This window comes from Erigeron canadensis, chromosome 1 (assembly GCF_010389155.1).
Source record: "Erigeron canadensis isolate Cc75 chromosome 1, C_canadensis_v1, whole genome shotgun sequence".
Lineage (NCBI taxonomy): Eukaryota > Viridiplantae > Streptophyta > Magnoliopsida > Asterales > Asteraceae > Erigeron > Erigeron canadensis.
The window spans coordinates 21,101,368-21,114,031 of NC_057761.1; the positions used below are offsets into that span (position 1 = coordinate 21,101,368).

The 12,664-nt window shown below is 33.5% G+C and overlaps 2 protein-coding genes across 5 annotated transcripts; one reads left to right on the plus strand and one right to left on the minus strand.

Annotated features, from left to right (window-relative positions):
* Window positions 1-233: 233 nt before the first annotated feature.
* Window positions 234-7,439, plus strand: LOC122585376 (E3 ubiquitin-protein ligase RING1-like). Of its 4 annotated transcripts, none has more exons than XR_006321695.1 (3): window positions 234-1,322; window positions 3,457-3,536; window positions 7,246-7,439. XR_006321695.1 is itself a non-coding variant. In XM_043757512.1 (2 exons), the coding sequence occupies exon 1, from the start codon at window positions 324-326 to the stop codon at window positions 1,314-1,316; it is 993 nt and encodes a 330-aa protein (XP_043613447.1). In that variant the 5' UTR covers window positions 234-323; the 3' UTR covers window positions 1,317-1,335; window positions 7,246-7,439. The 4 variants fall into 4 exon arrangements, 2 of the variants coding, with proteins under 2 accessions (XP_043613447.1, XP_043613446.1); XR_006321696.1 differs by lacking the exon at window positions 3,457-3,536 and adding an exon at window positions 6,718-6,802; XM_043757512.1 differs by lacking the exon at window positions 3,457-3,536 and having other exon boundaries at window positions 234-1,335.
* Window positions 7,440-8,368: 929 nt separating this feature from the next.
* On the minus strand, window positions 8,369-11,758 carry LOC122586816 (disease resistance protein Roq1-like). The gene is made up of 4 exons (XM_043758810.1): window positions 11,627-11,758; window positions 9,578-10,095; window positions 8,827-9,478; window positions 8,369-8,518 (listed from the first exon to the last, which is right to left on the minus strand). Exons 1-4 carry the CDS (start codon window positions 11,756-11,758, stop codon window positions 8,369-8,371), a joined length of 1,452 nt encoding a protein of 483 aa, XP_043614745.1.
* Window positions 11,759-12,664: the final 906 nt, after the last annotated feature.

Consider the following 12,664-nt stretch of genomic DNA (forward strand, 5'->3'; position numbering starts at 1 on the left):
CAGTGATATATGATCACTATTTATAAGACTTAATAATTCTAGAAACATAAATGAGATATAGGTTACACAATTACACACGTATGAATAGTCACACTATAAATTATACTCGTATACATTTATAACTGGTAAATACTTATTTGAAAATGGTACGTTTTTTCTTGTGTAAAACGATGAATTTATCTTTGGCCCGATTGAATTGTGGTAATCCACTCCTCTAAGCCTAAATCGAGGTGCTCGAGCACTTTGGTCAACAACGCGCCATTTATTAAAGTCAACGCGCCACTCTCTTTTCTCCACCAAACTCCCCATTTCTTCAACCAACAATGTCTCAAGTAATCTATCCCCCCACCACCACAACCACCGCCGGACCACCGCCAAAACTCTACTTCTGTTACCAGTGCAACCACACCGTCTCAATCACACCGTCACCCCAACTCTTTTGCCCCGATTGCAATGGCGGTTTCCTTGAAGAATTCGAACCACCAAACCCTAACCCTAACCCCTTTCTCGCCTTCGAAGATCCCGATTTATCCGCTTTATTCGGAGGATCAGAATCATTCCAAAACCCTAATTCTGGTGAGTTTAATCCTTTTGCATTTCTTCAAAACTATTTAGCTACTTTACGTGCTGGCGGTGCCGATATTCAGTTTGTTATTGAAAATGCTAATAATGATAATGAAAATGATAATGATGGTGATAGTGATAATGATAGTGGGTCCGGGTTTCGAGTTCGGTCGAATTTAGGGGATTATTTTGTTGGACCAGGGTTAGAACAATTGATTCAACAGTTAGCGGAAAATGATCCGAATAGGTACGGGACACCGCCTGCTTCGAAAGAAGTGGTTTCCGGTTTACCTAATGTTGAGATTAGTAAGGAGTTGTTGGAATCCGATTGTGCTGATTGTGCTGTTTGTAAAGAGAGTTTTGAGTTAAGTGAAGTAGCGAAACAGTTGCCGTGTAAACATGTTTATCATAATGAGTGTATTTTGCCGTGGTTGGAGTTGCATAATTCTTGTCCCGTTTGTCGGTTTGAGTTGCCTACTGATGATGTGGAATACGAGAATAGGGATCGGGAAGTTGGTGGTGGTGGGAGGAGGAATGTGGTGGGGTCTGGTAGTAGTGATGAGTCTCGGGGGAATTCTGATAGCCCGGGTAGTATGGAGAGGAGCTTTGGTATAAATTTTCCTTGGCTTTTTAGTGGGTTTGGTGCGTCAGCTGAGACGAGCAATAGTGGAGCAGGGGATAATGGTGACAATAACTCAGTGAATTCAAACTCGGGAAGTGGTGGTCAAGGTAGACAAGATGGTCTTGGCTAAAGACAGGTTAGTATAAATTGTAAGTGAAGTATTTTTTCCCAATTGTATGTGCCCTTTGCTGTATGTGTGCCACCATGGCTCATGTGTTTTAAATGAACTATTTCATATTCATGATTTGCTTACGGAAACAAACAAGTTTTGTCAAAGTGTTTATCAACATTCAATTAGAGTTTGTTCACTTAGAGGTTTAATGTGTAACTTTGATCAGTGCATAAGAAAAAATGACAAACGTTGCCAATGTCTTTCGGGGAGCTTTACTCAGTTCAAGTTTGTGCGGTGATGGACTTGGGCCTCGTCGGTTAGCGGCCTTAGGCGGGAAACGAGAATTACCAAAAAAAGGAGACCAAGATTCTATTTGAGGTTATGAAAAAGCTGTTAAAAATGTGTCAATATTGAGAACTTACTTTTAAAGCATCTGCATCATATCAAGTACACCTTAGTGCACACATCATATAAAAGTACCTTTTGATGCTCTTTTGTGCTGAGATGCAAACATGGGGGCTTTTTATTTAGGAGTCCCCTTTATCAAATTTGTTAGAAACGGGACCTTTACAAAGTTAAACATTCCTAACACATAAGTACAAGACTTTGTATTTTAACAAACAAGGACCTGCGGAAATTTTGTGATCTTGCTTTGTTTTTTGGGTTTTTGTGGATCAGGCTTTATTATTTAGATCCTCTAGTTATCAAATTGTATGGTATCTAATTATCTATAGAGCAACATTTTAAATTTGTTGCATGCTAGAACTGATTTCAGCAGTTAGAAGGGTATTAATGGTGATGTTAATCTTTTGAGTTTTTTCCACCACAAATTGTTCACCTTCTTGTTGTTCCTAAATAATATTTGTTTGTTACTACTTACTAGGATGCCCCCAACTATTCAGTGATAACGAGGATACTTGTTTAGTTGTTTTGGTATAGTCACCTTGATTTGTTTCAGATTGTAGAGCACATAATTTGTGAATGGGGTATTATCTAGCAATTTTTATCTTATTTTTAATTTTCAGCTCGTTTTGATGGTTGAGCAATTCACAGAATATGTCATTGCTATTAGCACATTTTTTTTTCTTTTCGTATTCCAGTTTGTATGATGAAAGCTTCATTATGCCTGGTTGTTCTGCACCGTTTACTTTATAGTTTTGTCATCTTGAATGGGTGGTTTTGCTTAATTGGTTCGACTACTGCTCTTTTTAATAAAACCAGTGAAATATGTGTGCATATTTGAGGGATACCTAATACGAAAAAGAAATTAAATGTAATTGTTAGATTAGGATATAGTTGCAAACACAGAATTTCATGGACACTCTCTCTTCCCCAGTTATAATATGTTTGAGGTTCGTGGCACTAGTAAATAAACACATAAATACCTTCAAAATTGCTTCCTGATTGTTTCACTTTTGTCCATCTTATATTCTGCTAAACTGTGTCATTTGATTTTTGAAGACTTGTTTCTCTTTTACGGGGATTAGTGTGGTTTAACAATTGTGAAGTATCATACTCATGTATTTGTGTTTCTTCTTAAATTTGGTGTAATGAACCAGTTTTAGTTACTATGGAGTGGGGGGATTACTAGCAATTCATAAATTTCAATTCCTTTCCATTTACGAGAAGGAAGAAATAATTTCTTAGATATGAGAGTAAACACTAATAAGAAAACTAGTACTATGAGTAAGGCTCTTATAGTTCGTAAGTTTTCTATATTGATGAATAATAGCTCAACCCAGTATGCATCTTTATCTGAATATGTGTGTATTATCTTTGAAGCAAATATATATCATTTACGGCATGTTCATATTAAATACAGAGTACTTCTACAATACAAATTAAGTAATGACAACAACCACTAGGTAATCAGGATTCAGTTTAAGATTAAATAACCAATATGCAGTATCAGTAAATGTAGATCTAAATATACATATCTTTCAGATTCTCAGCTTTTCAGGTCTTTGATTTCTTAAGTAATGTCTCATCCAATTCCTTAGGTAAGTTTCCTTGAGTATGTTCATTTCCAGTAATCAATCCACCATGTCTGACGTTATTTTCCACATCTCAAACAGAAAATAAGTGCAAAAGTTTTTGTGTCTGATCTTTTCTTATATCTTTTTGATGCAAGAAGTTTAATATCATCTTTCTTTTGCAGTTTTGCAGTTGGTTGTCAATCTTTCTATTCTTCTTTTAAGAATATAGTCTGTAAAGAAAACCAGCTGTTTATAGCAATAGGTAATAATCTTCATTTACAATTATTTATTTGGTATCTTTATTCTCTTCTAGAACCTCTGTTCGGCCGAGGTATTATTATCGATGTTTTTAACATAATGATAATTTTTTAACATAAAACAATCTATCATATATCAAGATACAAAGTTATTTCTTTGAAAATAATGTTTACATAATGATTTCCTTCCAAGTGCAAATAGAAGGCAGTGTCATTTTCTTTGGAAACTAGTTAAGTGACTTTGACACTTAGATATCTATATCTTTTAACCTTTATAAAGAGAATAGAGTTTAAGACTTTAAGCACTTTTTATAATATTCCTATATTACCCCTAACCCTAAAATAAGTAACACACGTTCACTTCACACCACTTCTTTGTCTCCCTTTCTTTCATACTATCACTTTCCAGTGTGACAGTGTCCATCATCACCGACATCCCGACCATCGCCTTTCGTATCCATCATCACCATACTTAACTATCGTTTTTTAAATGGTACCGCTGTATCGCGCGGGCAATCATCTAGTACTATGATATATAGATATGGAAAACAAATATTATGCTAGTTAGATCTTTAAAGTAATAATATTTAGGTTAATGCATTACAGAGTCATTGTACTCTTTCAAAATATTCGATTGGGCCACACAATTTAATTTTTTTCATAGCAACATAACTTTATTTTGGAAAACCTGCTAAACTGATCATTCACCCCATCTCATCAGGTTAGCTGGTTACAAATTGTTTATAGAGCACTACAATAAAATGTTCAAAAGATAAATTAAACTTAAATTACTAAAGAAATAAATATAGTCATTCTTTTATCTACAGTTTGATTCTCTCTAATATGAATTATCAAAGCCATCTAAATTTACACTCTATTAATCAATCCTACATCCACTTGACTTGATTTACCACCATCATATCCAACACTTGACTTGACTCTCCGCCACCAGCTTCCTCCTCTGCCATCGAGTGACTACCTAGATCTTTGTGGGTGTTTTCTTCTTCTCGAGATCTCTTGTGTGGTTGTTTGTATATGTGATGTATGTTATTTGTTACAGTTTGACCAAAATGTTTTTTTTGGTGGTGATTGGTGTTAGGTCTTTTTTGTGATGACACTAAGTGGTATTCTTGGTGGTGATAAAGAAGAGAATAAGAAGTAGTGAATTTTCTATTGTTTCTTTGTGAAAAAATCAGAATTGAAACTTATGGAAAAAAGAATTATTGTAATTTAATTTATATACACATCCCTACAAGTGGAATGTGTAAAGAAACGACTTTTTAGTTTTAGTAGAAATGGACATTAAACGAAGCACAAAATAGATTTAGAAGCAAATGTGGGTTGGATTTTAAGAAGTCGGTAATAGGAGAATCAAAGAGGGGGATGTGTGATAATTTTGTGTTTTAGAATTTAAATTATAATGAAAAAAGTGTTTATTAAAAGTCAAATTAAAAATCTGAGCTGGAGTTAGCGTGGAGGTAAGCTGGAATTAAAAGTAAGCGAAGTGGAATTGAAAAGATTGGTTTACTGGCTAATATTAAATTGCAAGCCAATCAGGTGACTTAAATGAGTTATGTTCAAAACTTAAGTAGATATATTGAAGGCATTGATATACTAGTATTAAAGTTATGTTGATATACAAAAATTAGGTTAAAGTGATCCAATTGCATATTTTAGAAGAGTATAGTGACCCTCCGTGCATCAACCCTAATATTTAGTATCATTAACCCTGAGATTTAGTATAGTATATACATAGAGGCCATTCAATGCATTTATATATGTATATGGCTAAGTTTATGTTTCTTTTTTTTTTTGCTATAAATTTTACTGAAATTGTATTATATGCTGATATATAAGCGAGTAGATTTCAGTGAGTTATGGGCATCAATGTACTATTGGGATAGGTGACATACTTGCATATGACTATATAATATTCTCACTTTTCCCTTCAAGTAGCTGATTTTTGATTGAAAAAGTCGTAGCTTATATAGCTACTCATTGACTTTTTTGAAGAAGGGAAAGAGTTAACCTTAATTGTCCATATCCTTTACTTACTGTTATATGTATGAGTAATTAATGTAAGCATTATTTGCATGAATTGCACCTTATCCACTTCTAACCTAATTTATTAGTTGTTAGGAAATAGTTAAGTTTGAGCATTACATTTGTTTTGGGATTCTTCTACTAAATCTATTTAATACACGATGGGATGTTCTTTTATTCAATTTACTCTTTATATGTTCTTTCATGTTTCTTCAGTTTGTTTTGTGATTAAGAAGTATCAACCCTGGTTTATCTCGTATTTGAAAGTTGCATGTTCACTGGCATAAGCAGTGAAAGAAACCTTTCACTGTCATACTTCAGACAGTTAATAGTTACAACATATGTTGGGCCCTAGCCTTTGATACTTAAGCGCATTGAACCAAGTCTCTTATTTTGTTTAATTTAATATTTGATATTATATAACAGGGTTAAGTATCTGGGGATGTATGTAATTTGTACACTTTTCCTATTGTGTGGAAAAAAATTCATCCGGTTCATTGTATGTAAATGACTTGCAAAATTGAACGAATCGTCTAAGCAACGGGCTAAATGCTGATGTGGGGGTCACTCAATGTGCCATGTCTCACATGCCAAATGATGCCACGTCATCCGCCCGATTTCTTACACGATTTGTTCAATTTTGCAAGTTATTTACATACAATGAACCAGATGAAAGTTTTTTTTCACACAATAGGAGAAGTGTACAAGTTGCATGCATCCTCAAATACTTAAACCTATATAATAAAATATCATAATTTGCATTGGTAATTTGCACCTCAACTAATTTACTCTTATTTATAAAAAAATCAAGGAGCTACTGTTTACTCTGTTATATTCAGTTAATTTTCATTGGCAATGTGGTGTCATTTTGGAATAATTCCTTTTTTGGGATGCTATATTACCTTTGTTAGATTGCTCTTTGTCTTGCTAAAGTCAATCTCTTTTGTAAAATCTGGTGATTAAAAATTATCGAAAGTTTTTGTGATAACATTGAGTGCATGAAAGTAACTGTAATGATTTACCTTCATCGTGGCAATGCTATGTCCCATATTACCATAACCCAAATTGTGTCGGTAACCATGCTTTTACATGTTGCGTGCATGTATTAATCGCATTTTGTTATTAACTTAATCACCATCATAGTTGCATTTGACCTGAAGTCCAAGCATAGAGGAGCTCGTTATGACACATTGATAGGTTATTGGGTCTGAGTTATACTTCATTCTAAGTGAGTTTATTCTTCGCTTTAATCTATTGATGTAGTGACAATTGTATGTTAATTACTATTTTTGGTGTATGCCATACACATATGTACAAATTGTGAGATTGTGAGTTTCTGGTGCTACAATCATGTTATTCAGATTAAATCTCAAAATCGTCCTTGTGCTCATCTGACATTGCACGTAACATCCCTTGTGTGCGAAAATATCATTAGGTATCATTGTGGAGTTGTGGCCTTTTTCATCTTAAACATGTCCTTTCAGTTAGGGTAAAGTATGTGTTGGGGATGAAAATCGCCACCACAAGGATGCCTATTGCTATTTTTGCTCTGTGATTAATGCAAACTTAGAAAAGCATGGGACGATTTTGTAATTTACTCCGTGTCTTATTTATAGTGATGCACTTGTTGTCTCGTTTATCTAAAGAATATCATCTTTTTTCATTCTACAGTTGAAGAATAAGGAGATACCAGTCGTGTATTATGTTGGACATACAACGAATCTTCTTATGGTTTGTAGATTAGAGATAGATTTACCTTGGTGTTATATCAATGATACACTATACCCGCTTGTCTTTTTATAGATCTCATTTTATTATTACATTTCATCTTTTGTATAAAACCATCTGGTTTAATCATTTCTTCATTTACTTCTTTTTTTTCTTTTTTTTTTCCTGTTCTTATCTCTGGCTTCTTGAAAACTATTTTTGCACCCGTTTGGAACTATTGGGTATGTATCCTTGTACATACAGTATACAGAACTCTTAAAGTAGCTTTCAACCGTCAGATAACATTTTATCGCATTTTGGCCATAAGGGCATCTTCTTCTTTTCTTCTTTTCTTTTTCCTATATATGAAAAAAGCATAGCCTTGGGGATATGTTAGAAAATGCCTTAAGTATTAACTCATCATTCATTCTATTACACTATATGTTGTAGAATAAAGCTATTTTAACATTTGCGTTGTAAATCTTAATCAACACATGTATAACGAATTTGAAATGCAAATAAAGTTAGCTAACAAATCAGTTGTAGTAATTGATAACTGGTTCTCATGCTTAAAGTTTTGAAATGGTAATCGTTCAAATTCCAATTTATTAATGAAACATGTTATCAAGTGGAGTGTTATTTTTTTCGGTAAAAGGCCGTCACCTGATTATAATATAAATATGAAATGATGATCATGCATACTAGATTGACTACTATGTGTAACATCCATAAACCAACTACAAGAAATTACATGCGAAAGGAATTCCAAAACATCCATAATGAATAGGATAACAACTATCAATTGGAGTGTTAGATGTATATATAAATTTCTTTTGGGAATACGTTGGGCTACGATAATGAAAGGTTGCAAAAAGGAATTCCAGAAATCATTAGTTAACTATTAAATAAATCATATGTCTCTTAATATTGGTCGAGGGGTGCAAGCACTTCATAAAGAAAAATGGGTGAAAGTGCCAATTCTAGGCATTCAAGAAACTATATTGGTAGATTTCGATGGGGAAATGCTCAATTTCAATACATTGGTGGATTTGGATTTTGAAAATATTCTAATTATAAAGTATATAAACTAGTGATGTAGACCTGGAATATATGTGTACTCAATATGGTCAATGACATCCATTTGAGAAGTTTCGTGGATGTTTTGGTTTTGGATCTCTAATATCACATCATCCGATGGTTGAGTGGAATAAGTCTCCACACGTTGAGCCGAATTAGTCTGTAAATTGTATGAATAAAAGGGATTGCAAGTGTTAACCAGATAAGCAAGTTTACTCATTCATGCTTACATGAACTTTTATACATCATTACAAGATTAAAGGTATTGATAAATTTACATTAACATTTAATGATCGAGAAGCCAAAAACGGATCCAAGAAATTATGACATGGAGGGCTTAGAAAATTCGGCTTGAAATTTTAAGTGCATAAGAAACGAAAAGAATATAAATATAGGTATATGAGCAGGCGTCATACCATAACAACAAACGTATATTAACAGAGGTACTGCCCACAAGGACCAACTAACATCATAAACCACACGGGAAGGTTCTTCATAGACTTTTACGAATTTTTTCTCCTGATATTCATCTTTGTTCAAGAGCCGGATAGCCTCGTCATCTGATAATAAACTCATAGGATACATCTCATCTACCATGTGAGTTATTAGTAAATGCTTATCTCTAGTTGTGATTATTATTCTACTCCCCCCACCAAACCAATCATGTGATCCTGCTAATGCCTCTAATTGCTTAACGTCATCAACATCGTCAAGAACAATCAACACATTCCTACGATGTAACATACTTTTAATTTTGTAATTTCCTTCTTGAACACTCGCCACTGACACTTGTGTTTTCATAACTATTGATATAACTTTTTCTTGTTGTTTTTGTAAGCCATGTTTTGCTGATTCTTCACGAATATTACCAATAAAGCAATGACCTTGAAAATAGCCACGGATTTTCATATAAACAGAAAAGGCAAGATTGGTCTTACCACCACCCCCTACTCCCCATATCCCAATCATTCGCACACCACGTGACCCAATTTGAAGTTGTGATTCAATATATTTAACGCGAGGCCCCATTTTAACAAGGTTTTCATCAACATCTGAATTTACATATAACAATTTATCTAGAACAGTACTAACGATTATTTTGATGCCAACTGCTTCATGCCTACACATTGGAAACATATATGTGGATGATGAACATATACTCATATCTATATAAACAAAATAAAAAAATTGTCCCATAAATGAGGCGAAAAAATTGTACCCGTTGGCAATGTGTTTGGGTTCCCATCCTGCAATGTTACTTGCATCCAATAGCGCTTTTCTCCATGTTTCAAATTTAGCTGACTTATTATGTTTGGAAAAAGCATTGCCAAAGTGCCCTGTTTGTTTTCTTACGTCAGAGGGATTCACGTCATAAAATATAGGCATAATGATTTGGCCTTTCTCCTCCTTGCATTTGACAATGTATGCAAGTTCATCCAAACACCAAGAAGACTCGGCATAGTTCTGGGAGAATATGATGAGGGCAATTTGAGATTCTTGGATAGCCTTCAAGAGAGATGGACCGATAGTATCACCTCGAGGAAGTGTTTCATCATCTTTGTAAGCATATACCGAGTGTTGCACAAGAGTAGAGTAGAGATGGTCTACAAAAGTCTTGCGAGTATCTTCTCCTCTAAAGCTAAGAAACACATCATATTTCCATGTGTTAGAAGACAAAGATGATGATGAAGATCCCATCATAATTGGTGTTTTTGGAAAACTTGATGCACGTGAAGCCTTCACCATCACAATGATCAACAATATTGTTGAAAGTATAGCCACAACTTCCATAACAGCAAGAACCCTATTGTCGTCAACTATATATATATATATATATATATATTGAAACTTATGACCTGGTTTTGATTTCACAGAAAGATAATCGTTTTCTATCATACTACATTATTACATGTACATATAAATCATAGAAATCCCAATTTCATTTTAAAATTTTTTAAACAAAAGTCAATGCATAAAGAACTAATTATTTCGATCACCTGTACCGCTTGGTGGACTCTTTGGAGGTTTCATAACAATTACATCTTCGAGCCTACAAAGAATAGGGATGGCGAGATTTTTGATTGTATTGTTTATTATTCCTTCCATTGGTTTATTAATTAGTAATTGTAAGATAAACATTAGAGGGGAAGAGTGACTCTTAAATCCCCATCTTGTGATGTAATCTTTTTGGCTAGCTCATCTTGAGCTTTGCCATTTATATATATATTTATATTTCTGCTGTTTAAAAAAAAAAAAAATCGTTTCACCTGCATTGCTGACATCACAACCACCGATATTAGTTTAAAAATGAAACGTACGTGGAGGCACGTTTATGAATGGGCATTTTTTCTTAAATTTAGATAGAACTAGTCTTTGTCATCCTAAAGTTCTTACTGAACACATAACGTTTACTGCGTTTGATAATACCTACACGTAAAATTTGAAATCGAACTCTCTAAGTCTCTATCACTTCGTAGATTGAGATCCCCACGCATACTTGTATTTTAGAAGTTGATCAAACATTCTAAATTTTTAACCAATGACCACACATGTATAATGATTTATATAACGTGTTCATCATGTGAGCTGGAGATTGGCATTTGGCAAAGAATAGTACATGGTGCAAAGGTATCTCCCATATATATTCTCCATTCCGTTATCTCTATATATAGACATGTTGGTCCGGGAGAGTGGCTAATTAAGAAGGCTTTTAAAGGGATTATATTTGTGTCTTGTGGTGTCTTTGAAAGGCTAGAAACAAGAAACTCTTTGAGAAGACAAAGATCAACGAAGAAAAAGTGTTCCAGGAAGTTAAAACATTAATTCAAGATTCTTATGGTATAAAGCTAGATCGAGGAAAGGCTAGATTAAATGGGAAGACTGGTCGAATTTTAATCACATGTAATGTCATATGGTGCATGTTTTGGATGTATAGCCTGTAACATTTTTCTACCCAATGTCTGTTGAGGTGGTGTTTATATTAATAAAAGTCAACTTTTGGAAAAAAGGGAAAAAAAAATAAAAATAAAAAGGTAACGGGAACATTTATAAAATCGCTTAGCAAAGCATTGACATGTACTGTATTATTAAATCATCTTGATTATAAAATCTCATATATAAATATCTCCTATATGAGAAAAGATAATTACAGAACATCATTTAAAAAAAGTCCAGGGGACTAATTTTCATCCGTCCGATCAAATATTTTTAGCGGCTCAGATTGATGATGCGCGCTACCTTTTAAGGATATTTCTGTCATATGAATTACCTTCTTCGTTCTTCGTTCTCCTCTCAGATTTCTATTTTCCCAACCACCTTCTTCGTTCTCCTCTCTCATATTTTCCCAATCACCGTCTTCTTTTCTCCGATCACCGTCTTCTTTTCCGATCACCGTCTTCATTTTTCGTTTTTCTGCAGTCTGAATCCTACATTTTTGTAAACCCTAACTGTTATTCCGATTGAAGGATTAAATGATGGGTAAAAAGAATACGATTTCAAAATGGAAAAAGAAAGCCATACCTATTCGTAAGTTTACATTTTTTGAATTTTATCAAACCCTATTTTTTCATTTTATTAATTATTTAATTAATTTTTATTTATTTTAGGTCGAAGTGAGAGATTAATGTATCGTAAAAGGCCTGGGCGAGATGTTCCATTAGAAGAAGCAATCTCTGTTTCTTCATCGAAAAGTATGTATTAATCTTTGTTTTTCCTTGATTTTTTTGCCATATTTCTGTTTTTTACATTTTACTTGCAATGTTGATTGTAAGTTGTTAATATTAAACAATTTTTAAATAAAATGTATCAACTTTTAATTAATACATTGTTTTGTGCATATAGGTTTTTATCTGAGAATTGTGATTTTTTCTCACAAATTTTCTCTATTTTTGTTTAAAAGTATCATAATAAATTTGTGGTGATCTGCCTTCATTTCTACTATAATAAATTTGTAGCTGAAAGGTTCAGAAAACTTAGAATTGATGTTGGAGACATATACAGATTGAATAATGATGAATACCATTTTAACCACTTAATTAATTTACATTCCCAAGATTCGTTATCCTGAAAGTGGAAGTATTTTGAAATTACGTAAAATAGTATAGCCACAACGTCAAGTATACGACTTTTACAGTATGAACCTTTTCACAACTTGTTAGTAATTTGTTATGTCTTTTCTTTAGAGTCGATCAAAGAAGTTAATGATGCCAGTGTTGATAGTTATACTTCTAAAAAAGAGTCTGATCATGCTGATCAACACAACTATGAGTCAGATGATCCTGCTTACAATGAAGAAAGTAGAAAGGTA

Coding starts and splice junctions, on each gene's coding strand:
- LOC122586816 (XM_043758810.1), bottom strand. CDS start 11,758: ATGAAGACGGTGATCGGAAAAGAAGACGGTGATCGGAGAAAAGAAGAC. Junction 10,096..11,626: donor GAGAACGAAGAACGAAGAAG/GTAATTCATATG, acceptor GTGATGGTGAAG/GCTTCACGTGCATCAAGTTT. Junction 8,519..8,826: donor CTTCCCGTGTGGTTTATGAT/GTTAGTTGGTCC, acceptor TACAATTTACAG/ACTAATTCGGCTCAACGTGT.
- LOC122585376 (XM_043757512.1), top strand. CDS start 324: ATGTCTCAAGTAATCTATCCCCCCACCACCACAACCACCGCCGGACCA.